The 18,337-nt window shown below is 31.7% G+C and overlaps 2 protein-coding genes, 1 long non-coding RNA gene and 1 pseudogene across 7 annotated transcripts; 2 read left to right on the top strand and 2 right to left on the bottom strand.

Moving 5' to 3' along the window:
- The first annotated feature begins 658 nt into the window (after positions 1–658).
- On the top strand, positions 659–2,127 carry LOC146924974 (protein translation factor SUI1 homolog pseudogene; annotated as a pseudogene). Its single transcript, XR_015010334.1, has 2 exons — positions 659–710; positions 1,630–2,127. The product of XR_015010334.1 is annotated as a protein translation factor SUI1 homolog pseudogene (transcript).
- Positions 2,128–2,508: 381 nt separating this feature from the next.
- LOC146924973 (calcium-dependent protein kinase-like) lies at positions 2,509–5,490 on the bottom strand. 2 transcript variants are annotated; one of them, XM_085709961.1, is made up of 5 exons: positions 4,649–5,490; positions 4,097–4,240; positions 3,852–4,004; positions 3,517–3,678; positions 2,509–2,709 (listed from the first exon to the last, which is right to left on the bottom strand). In XM_085709961.1, exons 1-4 carry the CDS (start codon positions 5,364–5,366, stop codon positions 3,536–3,538), a joined length of 1,158 nt encoding a protein of 385 aa, XP_085566087.1. In that variant the 5' UTR covers positions 5,367–5,490; the 3' UTR covers positions 2,509–2,709; positions 3,517–3,535. The 2 variants fall into 2 exon arrangements, 1 of the variants encoding a protein (XP_085566087.1); XR_015010333.1 differs by lacking the exons at positions 3,517–3,678; positions 3,852–4,004; positions 4,097–4,240; positions 4,649–5,490 and adding an exon at positions 3,162–3,264.
- A 567-nt stretch (positions 5,491–6,057) lies between these two features.
- LOC146924972 (calcium-dependent protein kinase 2-like) lies at positions 6,058–10,690 on the bottom strand. The gene is made up of 8 exons (XM_085709959.1): positions 9,600–10,690; positions 8,336–8,479; positions 8,090–8,242; positions 7,751–7,866; positions 7,158–7,325; positions 6,947–7,074; positions 6,677–6,776; positions 6,058–6,427 (listed from the first exon to the last, which is right to left on the bottom strand). The coding sequence occupies exons 1-8, from the start codon at positions 10,327–10,329 to the stop codon at positions 6,353–6,355; spliced, it is 1,614 nt and encodes a 537-aa protein (XP_085566085.1). The 5' UTR covers positions 10,330–10,690; the 3' UTR covers positions 6,058–6,352.
- Positions 10,691–13,160: 2,470 nt separating this feature from the next.
- On the top strand, positions 13,161–17,617 carry LOC146924971 (uncharacterized). Of its 3 annotated transcripts, none has more exons than XR_015010332.1 (4): positions 13,161–14,360; positions 14,464–14,686; positions 15,213–16,862; positions 16,996–17,617. It is a non-coding gene; the product is annotated as an uncharacterized LOC146924971 (long non-coding RNA). The 3 variants fall into 3 exon arrangements; XR_015010330.1 differs by lacking the exon at positions 16,996–17,617 and having other exon boundaries at positions 13,175–13,501; positions 14,232–14,360; positions 15,213–15,415; XR_015010331.1 differs by lacking the exon at positions 16,996–17,617 and having other exon boundaries at positions 13,178–14,360; positions 14,467–14,686; positions 15,213–15,415.
- The last annotated feature ends 720 nt before the right edge of the window (positions 17,618–18,337 follow it).

Raw genomic sequence — 18,337 nt, 5'->3', positions numbered from 1 at the left:
ATAGTGTAAGAAATAGAGTTAAATAAGTTCTGATTCCTATGAAAAATTTAAATTTTGATTTTAGTTCCTCTAATAATTTTCTTCAATTTTTGTCTTCTAAATATTTTTCGCTACCACTTTTAGTTTTTGCTTTTAAGTCAGATAACTGGTAATTAGAAAAATAAAATTTTAGCAAAGGATAAAGACCATATATAACATCCTTCAAAAAAAGGCCATATATAACATGAATATGATCACCCTTCAAAAAGAAAAACAGGAATAGAATCTGCAACTTAATTTTGAGTCTTGATTCTCTTTGCCCTCGTTCTCTTCCACTATTGCCTCACAAATGTTTGGTCCTCCTTGGTGCCCTACCACTAGTAGTCAATCCCATCAAGAATAGGATACTCCATTCATCCAAAAGCACCTCACATATATTATGCACACGTCAACTCCTGAATTAAGTATGCACCCATTGCAATTGATGAAAAGTTCTTAGAATAAAAACTTTGAATTTTATGTATGTAAATTATTATTTAGCATCGATATTATTATTAGGATATCCACTCAAAAAAATATTATTATTAGGACATAGTAGTAATATTTAACATTGCCTAAATTACTTGTTCATATTGCCTCCCTCCCTATATATACCCACCTCCACATTCCCAATCTCTTCAACTCTCTTCTATTTGTCTTCTAGCTTTTCTATCTCTATCTGCAGACTACAGGTTTGTCTCTATTTCTATTTCAACTTTAATTTGTCTGAAAATATTGTTGTTTGAAAATTTATTATTTATTAATTAAAACTTAAATATACTCCAAGTTTGATATGGTGATTCTATTTCTATTTTGTCTGAAAAAATTATTTTTTGAAAAATTTACTAATTAAAACTTAAATATTCTCCAAGTTTGATATGGGGATTATAATATCTTCAAAAAAAAAAATTATATTATTTTTCTTTCATATATAGTTAATCATGGTTTTCGACAATAGGTTGAAAACAAGTTTGAGTTTGTAACCTTAAGGAACTATGTCTGAATTCCATATGGAACAATTGTAAATATAATTATTAGTCACCGTTATTAATAATAATTTACCCTTCTTCATAATTTTTTTTCTTAAATATTTGCTCTAATGACTAAGAAGTATATCTTAGATAATAAATAAAAAAACATTTTTCTTTTAAAAAAAAATCATTTATTTATCATCTGTCTATGTATTTTATCACAATCTCATCAATAGTTTGTTTTTAATCAATTTCTCTTCCAAACATCTTATTTTATTACATGAACATAATCCATTAATTCTAATAACCTAGATCCTTGCAATCGGAAGAAGTACACAATCATGCAATTAAGAATCGCAATTGTTAGATGAAGATCGAATGACTCATATTCTAACTTCACCAAATTATTTTTAAAATATAACTAGGAATATGAGTGGATCGATCTTCATTTAACAACTAAGACTTCAAATGAGTGATCCAATTTTGAATTATATATATGATGTGAATGAATGATTTGTTTGGTGTTTGAAAAACATAATCGTTAAAACTAAGGAGCCTTTTGATTTGGTTTTAATCTGATTTTAATATACATGTATCCCATGCATGCATGCACCTTAATTTTGGTGTTGTTTTGTTGCAGTTTCTTAAGAGCTAATCACAAAGAAAGTGTACATGGTTGATATTCAGATCCCAAGCACATTTGATCCATTTGCTGAGGCCAAAGAATCAGATGCACCAGGTGCAAAAGAGTATGTGCATATTAGGATACAACAAAGGAATGGAAAAAAGAGCCTAACAACAGTGCAAGGACTGAAAAAAGAGTTCAGCTATGAGAAGATCCTTAAAGATCTCAAGAAAGAGTTTTGTTGCAATGGAAATGTTGTGAATTGCAAGGATCTTGGAAAGATTATCCAACTCCAAGGTGATCAACGCAAGAATGTTTCTCACTTCCTCATTCATGCTGGTCTTGCTAGAAAGGACAACATCAAGATTCATGGTTTTTAATCAAGATTTATTCATGTTTGTGTTTACTATATGCATATATATGCATGCTTGTAATAATCAATGTTGCTCAAGTTTGATTTAAGACGAGAGTGTTTATTTATTAAATAAGTAAACAAAGATTTGGATTGGAATATATTGTGATTATGCTTGAATTAAGAATGCAAGACACCTTCCCTCTATTTTCACCTTCAAGTGCGCCAAAAATCACTATTTTTGGGGATAAAAAACATGGATCGGGACCAAAATTGCAACAAATGTGAAAATAGAGGGACTAAAAAGTTCGATTTAGAGAGGGGGGGGGGGGGGGGGGGGGGTGTCTTTTCGCGAGTTTGATAAAATAGTGGACTAAAATGTAATTAAGCCTAGTTTATTCCTCTCGTCTCTCACAATAACAACTACTCTCACCTAATCTAAACTAGGAAAATCACCTTTCCTAGGTTGAGTGTCCAAAATAAATTACAAGATCACTCAAAACTAGACTTTAAAGACTTTAAAGAAACCAAAAAGAGAAATAAGAGAGTGGACAAGATAACCACTCAAGTAGAGCATTTTAACATTTCACTACTACAAATCTATATTAAAATCTTTACATGCCTATCATATGATGTATAAAAACTAGTGACATAATTTTGTGCTTTATTTAGAATAGCTTGCCTTGTTGTTGGACTCCACTCCTCATCATTGAACAAAATTCTTCATAGTTAATTCTACCATCCTGAGATACCACAACATCATAGCAAGTCAATAAATTTGATCTTGAATTTGATGTAGCTAAAAAATGGCGCAGCTAGCAATCGGAGCTAATGGACGAAAGATTAGAAGGCTCATATTTCAAATTCGTGGTTTGAATCATATTCGTGAGGTTAGAATGTGAGACGTCCAATCTTCATCTGACTGAATATTATCTTGCTACAAGTCAATAAAAATTAATCATGGATTTTAAAAACGGCAAAGTTATCAATCAGAGCCGATGGATGAAAGATTGAGTGACTCATACTTCAAATTCATGTTTTTGAAATTGATTTGCAAGGTCAGAAAGCAAGTCGTCCAATCGTCATCCGACAACTCTGATTCATTAGGTTTACACCATTTTTCTCCTAAAGAAAATCCTGGTAAAACACATAAGGTTATATGTTTTTTTGGTTCCTAAAAAACATATAAGCTTACATTATCCGTATCAACTTCGGATATAATTTCCCTGATTGTGTCTTCGTCACCCATATACCGTATTCCTTCATGGCCGTTTCCAGTTCGTCTCTTGTAATAAAGTTGTGATAGAGTCAAAGAAAAACAAGGATATATGTTCATTAAAGTGATGATGACTCTAATCAATGTACTTTCTTATCTAGGAAAAAATGGGATTTCTAGTAATTGATCCTTGTTTTATTATTAAAACTTTAAAAAAAAAAAATGAAACATATTTGACAGACATAACAATAAACTATAATGCCACTTCTAAGTCAAAAGTTGAGAATCTAATATATTGAAGAAATAGTAATTGAAGATAGAAATACTTGCTTACTATTGCTATTATCAAAACATTAAGCTGAGTCTTTGTAATCCTGCCAACAATTCCTCATATGTGATTGAAGATAGAAATATTGAGCTGAATCTCTTCTGGAAAGGACTGCACTGTCTATTGGTTTGTCAGAAGCATTTCTACCTTCTTTAAGCCAAGGATGCTCTAATAATAGATGCAATACATAGGAATCAATTAGTACAAAAATTACAAAATATTAGCCAAAGAAAATTCATAAGGATAACGAACCGATGTTGTCAGTCAACAGTAGTACTATACGGACAATGTTTTAAAAGTTTCAAGTACTTGGTGAAGCGAAAACAATAAAATTTAACTACCTAGAACCTGAGAAGCTGTGATACGTTTGTTTGGATCTTGTATAAGCATCTTACTAACAAGGTCCTTAGCACTGTTTGATATGATTGGCCATGGAAGACTTTCAAAGTCAATACGACCTTGCAATATGGCATCAAATATTCCTTTTTCCGTCTCTAAAACAAGTATTTTAGGGAAAACTAGTCAAGCTTAGTACAAGGTCATTATTATTCCATAATGAATACACCGATGAACCAGTTGATTTTACCTGCCCAAAATGGAGGCACGCCAGAAAGTAAGACATACAATATAACTCCTGCACTCCATATATCTATTTCCTTCCCATATTTACGACGTAGAACTTCTGGTGCAACATAATAAGCACTGCCAACTATATCCTGGTATACCTTTCCTGCGAACAAATAATCAGAAAAGTTTAAGTGTGTATATTCTAAAAGGAAGACAATCCTGCTCTTTAATACGATAAATCCTCCGATCAAAAGACAAGTAGTTGCACACAACATACTAAATATGCATGTCAATGTCATTATCATGTGTGCCATATAGTTGCAGAGAAATACATATGAGAATCTATACATGGATTGTCATGGAACTAATATAAGGAAACTGCAATGATACTAACACAAGCAAACCAATTTGAAGTTCAAGAGTTTTATGAAACCAGATAATACAAATCTTGTAATCTATGGAATAAATGAAATGATAGATTCTGCTGTTCTGGTTCATTTAATTAGGATGGCCATGCGAATACATTTAATCTATCAATAAAAAAAGACCGATGAATGGATAAAAATCTTACCTTCTTCAATGAAAACCGACAAACCGAAATCAGTGGCCTTGATAGTTGCCTTATCATCCTTACTAGACAACAAGAAATTTTCTGGCTTCAAATCTCTATGCATCACACCCATAAAATGACAAATATGAACAACATTAACAATTTGTCTAAAAATTGAAGCTGCAGCTCTTTCACTATATTTCCCTTTGGCAATAATCGTATCGAAAAGTTCACCACCAGCACAAAGTTCCATTACAACATGAACTGAATTTTTATCCTCGTACGCACCTTTAAACTCGACAATATTTGGTTGTCCACTCATATGCTGCATGATTTGAATCTCCCTCTTTATATCTTCTTTATCAGGTTCGCTAACAAGATTACTCTTAGAAATTGATTTGCAAGCATATGTCAATCCAGTTGAATTCTTAGTACAAAGATAAGTCACGCCAAATCGTCCTCTCCCTAATTCCTTACCAAGTGTGTAAATTTGCCTCACATCTTCAAATTGTTTACCTAGAATTGTGTTTGTATCTGACCTTTTAACAGTTGGATTTGTACTTGGAGCATGTTTGTTAGGTAATTGGTAAGGTTGTTGAAAAGGGGTTTTTGATTGATTCACAAAGGGTTCATGATTCTTGTGATTGTTGTTGTGATTGTGATTATGATTGTGCTTACCAGAAACACCAACATGTCTGCGTTCTCGTTCTGATTCTTTTCTACTCAGACAAACACCCATGCTTATAGCACAAAATCAAAAGGATGAGATTTTTACAGACGCAAGATCAAAGCTTCAAAGTGATCAACTAAAAGTGTGAAAAAGGAAGAAAAAAAACAGATAAAATTGAACAAAATTATGCAGATTTATAACTAAAAATCAAAGCTTTGGATCAAAAAATGAACAAAAATATGCAGAGTGTGAAGAAAGTTTTTTTTTTTTTTCTTGGGTGTGAAGAAACCAAAGTTTGAAACTTGATATAGAAGGGTTTCTGAGGAAAGGATCAGAATTTGGGATTAATTTAAGGTGGCTAAGAGAAAAAGTCTGAAGTATGAATGGAATTAACAAAAATGGAAAGAACAAGCAACCTTGAACCGAGTGAAATGTTAGATTTGGATTCATATGTCACAATATTTTTTTAAAATGTTTGAGGTTGTATAAAACAATGCTGTGGTAGGACATTAATATCCTTACAAGAGAATCCAAGGGAAGCTTCATTTTTTTCTCAGGTGGACACTACTCCATTTGGTCCATATGTAGAAAAAGAACAAAAATTATTAAACCTAACACCTCTATTAATGTTTCAATCAAAAAGAAAAACTTCATTCATGTTTTAACATTAATTTTATTTATGTGAATCGGACATCCTCTGTGTGCAACTACAAAACTAATCCTTTTGAGTCGGATAAAAATTGTATAATTATTACCATTATTTATAGAATGGTGTATAAATATTGCATATACGAATACTTTTTTTCTTTTTTAAAAATTACATATAGATATTAGGCAAATGCTAACATGTGCTTTTAGTATATAAGATAACAACTCAAGCAGAGCATTTTAATTTTTCACTACCACAAATCTATATTAGAATCTTTACATGCCTATCATATGATTTATAAAACATTTGAAAGCCCTTTCTCACAAACTAAAGAAAGATTAATCCTTTTAACTTGCTGGTCTTGGCTGTAGGAGACTCAAACTAGTGACATAATTTTGTGCTTTATTTAGAATAGCTTGCCTTGTTGTTGGACTCCACTCCTCATCATTGCACAAAATTCTTCATAGTTAATTCTACCATCCTGAGATACCACAACATCATAGCAAGTCAATAAATTTGATCTTGAATTTGATGTAGCTAAAAAATGGCGCAGCTTGCAATTGGAGCTAGTGGATGAAAGATTAGACGTCTCATATTTCAAATTAGTGTTTTGAATCTGATTTGCGAGGTAAGAATGTGAGACGTCCAATCTTCATCCGACATCTCTGATTTGCGGTTTACAGATTGCACCATTTTTATACTAAAGCAAATCCAGGTAAAAAAGACTTACATTATCCGTATCAACTTCCGATATGATTTCCCTGATTGTGTCTTCGTCGCCCATACCGTATTCTTTCATGGCTGTTTCCAGTTCATCTCTTGTAATAAAACTGTGATGGAATCAAACAAAAACAACGATATACGTTCATTAAAGTGATGATGAGTCTGAAACCAATTTACTTGTTTATCTAGGGGAAAAAAAAGGATTTTTAGTAATTGATCCACTATCTAGAGAATGTAACTGATTGAAGAAATAGTAATTGAAGATAGAAATACTTACCCACTATTGTCTTTATCAAAATATTGGAAGGCCTTGTAAAGATGCTCATCTCTTTCTAACCGGTGTCTGTGCATTGTCGCGGTGATGAATTCTATGTAGTCAATTGTTCCATTTCCATCTACATCAGCCTATATTTAAGCAAAGGAATATAGTTTTAGAGGAATTAACACACAGATTACACAACAAATCTTGTTGATCAATAATGGCTTACAGCTTCCATAAGCTGCCGCACTTCCGCTTCAGTAAGCTTTGAGCCGAGTCTTTGCAATCCTGCCCTTAATTCCTCATATGTGATTGTACCACTTTTGTCAGTGTCCATGTTAGTAAACATTGCCTTCAAACCTTGGATCTCTTCTGATGAAAGATTTTCAGCAATTACCTAAAAGAAACATTAGGCGAATATTTTTATATCTCTCAGTGTAAATTTATTGAGTGAAACAGAGATTAGGCCTATTTAGACTAGCTTATTTGAGTTTATTAAACACTTGTGATACTGTTTAGGAGAGCTTATGGAAATAGCTTATGACATGTTCATAAGTTGTTTTCATCTTATTTCCATAAGCTCTCTAGGATAACTTATGAAAACAATTTATACTAGCTTATATGAAAATAAGTACTTATATGATAACCGCTTATGCTATAAGTGTTTAATCATTGTCTATCTAAACATAATTTGTCTTAAAATTTGCTTTTAATAATTTTTAGCTGTTGATCCACATAGAAAGCAGTAACATTATGTCATTTTAAAAAAATAAGCATAAAACAACACTCTGGTCTATTCATTTAGATAGTGACTGGACTAACCTTGAGGGCAAGTTTTTTTAGTTTATTCATCGCTCTGAATTGCTTCATTCTGGAAAGGACTGCACTGTCTATTGGTTTGTCCGAAGCATTTCCACCTTCTTTAAGCCAAGGATGATCTAATAATACATACAATACATGAGTCAATTAGTAAAAAGTTACAAAACATTAGCCAAAAAAAATTCATAAGGATAATGCAATGACGTTGGCAATCGATAGTAACACAAACGTTTGTGATTATAAAAAAAAATCAATGGTAATTGCGATGGAAAATATTATACAGACGATGCTTTAAAAGTTTCAAGTACTTGATGAGGCGATAACAGGATAAAAGTTACCTACCTAGAACCTGTGAAGCTGTGATACGTTTCTTTGGATCTTGTGTAAGCATCCTACTAACAAGATCCTTAGCACTGTTTGATATGCTTGGCCATGGACGACTTTCAAAGTCAACATGACCTTGCAATATGGCATCAAATATTCCCTTTTCCGTCTCTAGAACAAGTATTTTAGGGAAAAATCAGTCAAGCCTAGTACAAGGTAATTATCATTCCATAATGAAACGACTAATGAATCAGTTGATTTTACCTGCCCAAAATGGAGGCACACCACAAAGTAAGATGTACAATATAACTCCTGCACTCCATATATCTATTTCCTTCCCGTATTTACGACGTAGAACTTCTGGTGCAACATAATAAGCACTGCCAACTATATCCCGATATACTTTTCCTGCGAATAAATAATCAGAAAATTTTAGTGTATATATTCTAAAAGAAGGACATGTAGTGGGATAAGGCTTGGTTGTTGTCGTTGTATTCTAATAGAAAGACAATTCTGCTCTTTATTATGATAAATCCTCTGATCAAAAGACAAGTAGTTGCAACATACTACATATGGATGTCGTGTGTCATATGGTTGCAGAAAAATCACATATAAGAATTTCTACATGGATTGTCATGGAACTAAAACAAGTAAATTGCAATAATACTAACATTAGCAAACCACTTTAAAGTTCTAGAATTTTATGAAACTAGATAATACAAATAAATGGAATGACAGATTCTGCCGTTCTGGTTCATTTGATCAATCATGTCATGTTAGTATTCCTGAGTAATTAATTAGGATGGCCATACTAATATATTTTTTTTTTTGTGGTGGTTGGGTTCGAACCCCAGACCTTGCATATATTATGCATTGTCCCTACCAACTGAGCTAAGCTCACGGGACCATACTAATACATTTAACCTATCAAGTTAATTCCTATCTTCATATCATTTCTGACAGTGAAAATGAATGGAAAATGATGGCAGCATTGACTTTCTTTATTTCTCTAAGTTCGATGTCATTCATTTTCTTTATCTCCCTAAGATTGATGCATAATTTTTCATTAATTCAATGTGCATGCTCCTACTTGCGTAATTTTTCATTAATTCAATGTGAATGCTCCTACTACATCACATGATGCAGCTGTTGCGATCCGCAATCGCAACACTGCAATTGCCGTGTTTCTGTGACCACCGAAGAGTCCACATTGCAACACTACAATGTATTAGGTGCAACGGACGATATATTATAGTAAATTACTTTCCATGTTCATAACACTGCATAACCATTGTACTAAAGATCATGATACAAAGTGGATGATAAAAATTGTCTACGAAGAGAAAAACCGTAACTCTTGACAAACAGGGTATAATGATGACAATTATTGGCAATACATTGCAGCTAAATTAAAATTTCAAGATTATGCTACAGTTCACATACTTCACATTCTATAATTCCCAAATAATACTATAATAACTTTCAAGATACAAGAAAGAAAAACCAATGAATGAATAAAAAATTATACCTTCTTCGATGAAAACCGACAAGCCGAAATCAGTGGCCTTGATAGTTGCCTTATCATCCTTACTAGACAACAAGAAATTTTCTGGCTTCAAATCTCTATGCATCACACCCATAAAATGACAAATATGAACAACATTAACAATTTGTCTACAAATTGAAGCTGCAGCTCTTTCACTATACTTTCCCTTAGCAATAATCCTGTCAAAAAGTTCACCACCAGCACAAAGTTCCATAACAACATGAACTGAATTTTTATCCTCATAAGCACCTTTAAACTCAACAATATTCGGTTGTCCGCTCATATGTTGCATGATTTGAATCTCCCTCTTTATATCTTCTTTATCAGATTTACTAACAAGTTTCCTCTTTGAAATTGATTTGCATGCATATTTCAATCCAGTTGAATTCTCAGTACAAAGATAAGTCACACCAAATTGTCCTCTTCCTAATTCTTTCCCAAGTGTGTAAATTTGTTTCACATCTTCAAATTGTTTACCAAGAATTGTGTTTGTATTTGATCTTTGAACATTTGGTTTTGGACTTGGGGCATGTTTGTTTGGTAATTGGTAAGGTTGTTGAGAAGGGGTTTTTGATTGATTCACATAAGGTTCATGATTCTTGTGATTGTGATTATGATTATGATTGTGATTGTGATTATGATTGTGCATACCAGAAACACCAACATGTCTATGATCTGGCTCTGATTCCTTTTTACTCAAACAACCACCCATGATTATAGCTCAAAATCAAAAACCAAAAAGATGAGATTTTTATAAGATACAAGAACAAATCTTCAAAGTTATTAAGTAAAGGTGTGAAAAAGGAAAAAACCCAGATCAGATTTCAACAAATTATGCAGATTTATAGCTAAAAATCAAAGCTTTAGATCAAAAATATGCAGAGTGTGAAGAAGTTTATTTTGGTTTTCTGGGTATGAAGAAACCAAAGTTTGAAACTTGATATAGAAGGGTTTGTGAGGAAAGGATCAAAATTTATGATTAATTTAAGGTGGCTAAGAGAAAAAGTCTGAAGTATGGAATTATTAACAAAAAAGGAAGAACAAGCAACCTTGAACTAAGTCAAATGTTAGATTTGGATTCATGTGTCAGAATATGTTTTTTAAATGTTTTGATGTTTTGTTTTTGTTTTGTTCAAAACAATGTTATGGAAGGACATTAATGTCCTTGCCAGAGAATCCAACAGAAACTTCATTCTCATTTCTTACGTGGACACTATCCATTTGATAGAAATTCTATATGAATCATCTTGATAAATGACCAGATAGACAAGTAGTTAAAAAATTGTGACTTAATTTATATGAATTTGATTAAAATAACGGAAAATAAATATGAAAATCATATTGAACCGACATTATTAAGTTATTGGGTTATCTGTAAAGATCATCGATCACTTATGAAGATAGTCCATCTTTGCACTCATCTTTGATTTGATACATATAAAAAAAGAATGTGTCTATGTGCATAAGTGCACAATTTCTTTCCAAACCAAAACTTTTATTTGTTTTTTTTTTATCCGAGTTCGAACCCCGGACCTTGCATGCATTGTCTTTATCAACTGAGTTAAGTTTGGGAGGATTTCTATTTGTGATTAGTGTAATTATTATATATTTTAATAATTGTGTTTTTTGTCATTAAAATTGTTTTTGTATTTTTCTCGTCACCTTGTATAACGGGAGAAAATAACATGTCAATTAAGGAGGTGTGAGTCCTTTCAAAAAAAAAAATTAAGGAGGTGTGAGTGTGAACCCATGATTTGCTCGGCTGACCAATTCAGAGATGCATCCATCATACTACACGTATGAAAATCATAATCTATTGGTAAAAAAATAAATAAAATCATCATTTTTCAGTTCTTATTATTTATCTTAGTTTCAGTCTTTTATAATGCTCAATTTTTTTTTTTTTATCTTTGTCTTTCTAATTTTTTCTATAAATATACACTTTGTAAGTTATGTCTTGAAAGGGTTAATTCATTCCATACCCTTCTTAGAAAAACTACAGTAGACACAAATTACACAAAAGAAATTAAAATTTAAAACTAGATAAAGACTCCTCCAATCACATGACATATTTGTGGATAAAATAATTAAGCCAAAGTACCAATCATATGATTGATGATTGTGATGACATGATTCATAGCATGAAAAACATGATAATAGTAAAGTACTAGGTCCCATGTGACACGTAAAATCAGGAAAACGTGTGTACGTACCAGCAGCTCAACTCATGAAGAAAACGTACCACGACGACCAAGACCAACTTTGCTAAATGGCAAGAACACGGTTTAAATTTCATTTTTCCATTTGTGATTCAATCACACATTTTTTTTTTTAGAATTAAATTAAATAATGAATGATAGTTTTTTTTTTATGTATGAGTTTGAACCTCGAACCTTGCATATATTATACATTGTTCTTACCAATTGAGTTAAACTCACGGGGCGAATACTAGTTTTAAATAATAACTGTTTGGGATTTTGAATTTAGTATTAAATTGGTACATTGTCCATATTTTTGTTATATTGTACGTAAAAAAATTGTCCATTCAAACTCATGCCTTTTTTGTGGAATACAACTCATGATTATCTTAATTATAGGTTCAATAAGTATATAAAAGACCAAGAGAAAATTACATTCACCTCCCCCGAGGTCTATGAAAATAACACTAACACCCCATCTAGTTTTGAAACTTACATTAACCTTCCTTTAATTTTTCTTAAATAGACAAACACCTTCCTTGTTATTAACACCGTTAAGTTTTCCGTTAACTTTTTTTTAGAATATTCAATTAACTATTAATGGGAGCAAGCCTCCATTGTTGAACTTGAATTCATTCAAGAAACCAAATTCAAATTCAAATGAGTATCAGATCAAACATTCAAGAAACCATAGGTTATGGCTTTTTAATTTCACACTGATTCTTGGCAACCTCATTTCATTCTCACTTTTGCTCTTATTCTTAATCTAATAATATGTGATTATATGATTATGCTCTCTCCGATATAATCATCAATTTAATCCATTACTAATCCTTTATTTGAACCTTTAATTCCAGTTCTTTGACGCTTACTTTCTTAATTAAAATTATATTTTATTACGTTAATTAAATCAAAATTTAATTGTCGATGTCATTAGAAATCAATTTAACAGCATAACAGTGAAAGCCTGCAAACAAGAACAGTAGAACACGTTGATAAACATCCATGAAAAAATACTAACGGAAAAAGTAACTGAGTTAATAGTAAGGGAGGTGTTTGTATATTTGAGGAAAACTTAAGGGAGGTTAGTGCAAGTTTGAAAACTGGAGGGGGTGTTAGTGTTATTTTCACAAAGTTCAAGGGAGGTGAGTGTAATTTTCTCAAAGACCAAATAAACTCATGAAGTGGTTCATTTATTAGTACATTGTAGAAAAAAATATTTGACCTAACAAAACATACAGTGAAAAATTCTCTCAAAAAAAAAACATATAGTGAATAATTAAACGAAATATATCGTAAATTCATCAAAAGAAGAGTGATATATAATTTGGTGGGTTTGGGGGAATGACATAGATAAAAAGAGGCTATGAATGGATTAACAACTCCAACATTACTACATTAGGTGCATCTTACGATACTTATCAACACTTTTTTAGTTCACACGCACATTGTATGAAGCTCTCCAGTAAAGAAGGGACTTAATAGCAAGTTAACCCTTGGTTCGCATCTAATGATCTAGTGTTTTCTTCCGGTAGGATTCTAGATGTGGTTATGGTATTGATTTTTCAGGCCAATATATCATCTGGTTCGTCTTGTTTTCACTATGAGTGGATGGTGGAACATATTCTCGGTTAAATGACAACTTTCTATGTAGTGTCATGTTTGGGGCCTTTGAACGAATTTTCGGTATGTTTCCTGATTTTCTTGTGGTTTGGTTCATCATGTATTTGGTTTTGGTCAATTTGAGGGTGGAGGTTTTTTCCGTCTTGTTATTTTGGTGATGGAGTTAGCCTTTTAGTCCGGCGATGTGTTAGTGATGCTCTTTTTTTGTTTATGGGTTTATGTTTTGTCACCTCATTTGCTTCATTCTTTTTGTACATTTGTTATCTTCTATATATAATATATATCTACTATTTATTAAAGTTAACCCGGAAGCTAACTTTTGCCCTAATTTTAACCTAACCATAATGCTTAATATTACTGTATTACCCCTAAAAGCAACAAATCACTCCTCTAAATCGCTCCTATTCCTTTGAACAAAACAACACGTCACACCTAAATCCAATCCAATCCTATTTTCACTCCCATTTTTTATTAAAAACAAAAGAAAATCATCCCCTATTTTTTTATGAAACCTAAACTAAACTAATTACCCTATTTTTTATGAAAAACAAAGCAAACCTATTTTTTTTTATTAAAAACAAATCAAAATCCTTTCCAACCTAATTATCCTATTTTTGTTGAAAAACAAAACAAAAATCGTTTCCTAATTATATTAATCGTTTCATACTTATCAAAATAAATTGTTTCATGTTTATCAAAATGTTCCAGCTTATCAAAATGTCCTATTTCTATGGAAATGAATAAATTAGTCGTATATAAAACAACAGTCCCTAAAGTGCTGTCAAAAAAGCAGAACTGAAAACAACATACAGGAACAAAAGAGGCGCGCCTGGCAGTAGAAAAATGTATCAAGAAAAAACTGATATTCCACGTTCCTATTGCAAGCAATCAACAACCGCACTTTTGATTAAACAAATATAAGGTATTGACCTATTCTTTATCTTTTTTTGGTATTCACCTCACTTTGCAATGACAATAATTGTATAATTGTTAATGATATTAGTATATGCTAAATCGTTTTCCAGCAGGTACTTCTTAGATCTCCATTTTTTCCTTCTTTAATAATGACAGCTAGGACACCGTGTTTCTCCGTCACCTCTAAAATCCAAATCAAATTGACACTACCAGAAGTTTCATCACCATCAAGTTTTGAACTTGGATTTCTTTCTCATATTGCTTGGGATGAGAAGTGAAATCATCTTTTATGGCCAAAACACTAAAAAGAAGAATATTCAATTTGCTATCAAGGTACCGATTTCACTACTATTTGTTTATTATATCTGCAGACAAATTCTTTGTCTCAATCATATAGTTCATTGCTTCCTTCTCTCATTGCCTAATTTAGTATTAATTATTTTTCCTGGTTTTTAATTATGAGCTATACACATTTTTTAACTTTCATATTATCAAATATATATAAATTGATATGTTTCTCCCTACAAATAGGTGTTGATACCCTTTAACTCAAAGCCTTTTTACATATGGGTCTTTAGCTTTGGTTTATTGAAGCATGTTACTTGCATCCAAGCTCTGTTGTTCTTTGACAGGGCCTTTGTTGCTTTTTTATTTGCAATTTTAATTGAGAATTGGTGGATTTTTGTCACTGTAACCAACAATCAAGTGGTTGTATATGCTTTACTAGCTTAAACGGTTGTTTGTATATGTTTGTTTCCACTTAATCATGATTCTAATTTTCCTTTTTTGATTTGCTTGACAACAGCGTTTTCTATTACTAACTTATTTGTTAATAACATTTTTCTTCTGAAACTAACAGATCAAAATGATGATGGTGTCCCTTTCAATCCGGCTATGTGAGCAAACCTGTCCAATATGCGAACTTACGTTATGGTTTTTTATATTAAGATTTTATGCTACTATGATTTGGTTTTAAATATTTGTTGTTTAAATTATAATCTGAAATTTTTTGTCAAAATATACAAGAGAAATAAGATTTTATGCTACTGTTTTTTATATTAAGGTTGAATGCGACTGTGATTTGGCGGTAAAGATTTGTTTTTTAAATTATAAACAGAAAAAATTCATAATTAGGAATCAGGGACGAACCCAGGAATTTTTAGTAGTGTAGGCCAATAGAGAGACATCACCAAAATATGTTCAACAAAAAACAAGTACAAAAAAGGAGGGGGGCTAGGCCAAGACCTCGCCAAGAAGAAACAAACCAAAGCTTACATATACATCATAATTCTCCTCTACGGTTGTTCATATTTTGGAAACGTTGAATAATTTTCTCATTTTCAATGCCAACTAAAATATCACCCTCAATATAAGTAACCAAACAATTATTTAACCATTCGTCTCCCATGCGATTTCGCATCCGATTCTTGATAATACTCATAGGAGAGAAAGCTCTTTCAGCACTGGCGGTTCCAAATCAAATTCCGAAAACTTTTCTTCCAAGGATGGACCCAATTTTATACTTCTACATTCATGAAGTGCTCGATGAGTGGACGATTCCTCCGAAGGGGAAGGTGGCTTCCTTTTGTAAAACTTTTTCATTGCTAACTACTGCAAATAGAAACAAGCAAAAGCAAAACTTTTGTATATATAATATTTATCCTTATATTAACTAATAATCCATTATTTTAAAGCAAGAAAGTTTGCTCCTGTAGCTAAAAATTACACGCACAGCACATGACATGAACTAATACAAAAACCCCCTATTTAACAACCAATACATTACATATAACATAAACATTATAACCTAAAATTTCACAATAACTTACTTTAGTGATTAATAGAGGTTATAACTTATAAAGATTCTATTCAACAACCCAGAAAGACCAATCAATAGAGGGATTATCTAAACCTAGAAACAAGGTTGATCAAGAGGGATTTCCAATTTCAATATCAAAATTCAATTCAATAACCCAAAAAGAGATTAAATGAGAAGAGCTTGTACCTATGTCTTTGAAACCATGTGTATTGTGTTGTGTCCAAGGATCGATGCAGTAGCTAGCAGGAGATGTTCTTGTTGTCGCTTTGTACGTTTCACTGAGTTTTTTTTCTCTCTCTGTCGTGTGCTTTTGTTTCAATTTGGGATTGGAAAATTGTTTTATTAGCATTAAGATGAATTTATAATTAAGTGTGGGCCACTATTGACTTGTTGACTGCACTTCCATTCAATTATTAAGAGTATATGGGGTATTTTTAAAAAAAAAATTAAGTAGTGAGGGCCCAGGCCCACAGCCTCACAAACGTGGGTCCGTCCCTGATTAGAAACATGCTTTAGAGTGTGAGTTGATAGTTGTTAATGCTACATATGTAACATTGCGTTCCAATGAAATTGAAACCAAGGTAATGGTTGAAAAGAAAAATGGTAAGTTATACTTCAGAGATGATTTGCATAACTTGGGTGATTACTAAAAGATTACTCACAAAGTTACCGACAATTAATTGAGTTCTAGTATGTACTAAGTTTTAAGGTTTTTTTTTTTTGGTACAAAGTTTTAAGGTATTTTATTTTAAAAAATGGTAAGTTCAAACACTTGCTTTTAATTCATATGAAAATAAAATTTCACTTGGCTTGGATTTTGTAGAATTGCTCTCATGAGCATTGAGACAGAAGTGATTGTGGTGGATTACTAAGGCTATTTGATGTTTCGCCATGACTCAGAGATGACCTACCAAAAAAAAGAGGTGACCCACACAATTTGTAAAGAGTGTGGGCTAATCTTTGCAATGTACGAAGGTTCTTTGAAGGATCGTCTATCAAGTTTTGGAGCATCTGAAACATTTGATAAAAATGTCATACATGTGAGGGTACAAAAGTCATATGTTAATAACTAATAACTAATTCATTGTTGGTTATTAAATGCTTTATTAATATATTGTCATATGTTAATAACTAATTCATTGTTGGTTATTAAATAATATAATGATCTAACGCTATACCGCACGGGTCAAAAGTCTAGTTTATATAATATAAAATATATATAATTAACCATAACCACGTTTGCAATGATAATAATGGTCTTAACATTTTATATGAAATCAATTTCCAAAGTTTTGTATTTTATATGAAATCAATTTCAAGTTTTGTAAGCCAAAAAAAGAAGATTGCTATCAAGTTATGTTTAACTTCTCGAGTCCGCTTGGTTAGTTGAGTTCCTAAAGCAACCTTTATTCTTTTCCAAAATTATTTTAGTTTTGTTTTATTCTGGATTTGATTGTATGAGTACAACAAAATCAACTCATCATAATAAGTTTATGACACTATTTTGTTTTTTCATCAAACCAACAATTTATTTTTATCAATGAAATCTTTTTACCAAACTAGTTTTCTACAGCAAAAATAATTTCTTCAAAAATTAACCAATATACACACATTTTTTTATCAAGAACCACACATCCTTAAATTTTCATCGCATGGGGAGATAAGCAAGAGAAAAGAATCACTCTTGACAAACACATTAATAAAACTTTTATATTTTCCTCTTTTTTATCAAGAGCGAAGGTTTTTGTCTTATAAAACTTTTTTTGTTCTGCATTATTCGAAAATGAAAAATCTAGAATAAATTCTTCAGTTTGGGATTGTTCAGTGGTTTTTACAAATGAATTTGATTTTTTATTTAAATTTTTATTAAGAGGTGCTTTTTAAAAAAAAATATAAAAAAATCATATGGTTCATGGAGTATAGAAAGCAACTTATAGGGTGTGAAGTATAATCTTATCTTTCAATTGTGTACTTGTCCAAATGCCCAAAAGGCCTAAACCAACTACTATGCAACCCACCTACCGTAATCTTTCGGAAATTATACCATGCACCCTTACAATTAATTCTTTACCCCTACAGATTATTGTAAATGTCAATTATATCCTTTTGTTATTTAAATTTTTTTACTACTATTTCAACTTCACCTCTACACATTTCCAGCATAT

The sequence above is a fragment of the Medicago sativa genome, chromosome 5 (assembly GCF_051527215.1).
Source record: "Medicago sativa cultivar Bolivia chromosome 5, Bolivia_mono, whole genome shotgun sequence".
In the NCBI taxonomy this organism is placed as follows: Eukaryota; Viridiplantae; Streptophyta; class Magnoliopsida; order Fabales; family Fabaceae; genus Medicago; species Medicago sativa.
The sequence above is the reverse complement of the archived record's forward strand: the minus strand, read 5'-3'. Positions and strand labels throughout refer to the sequence as shown.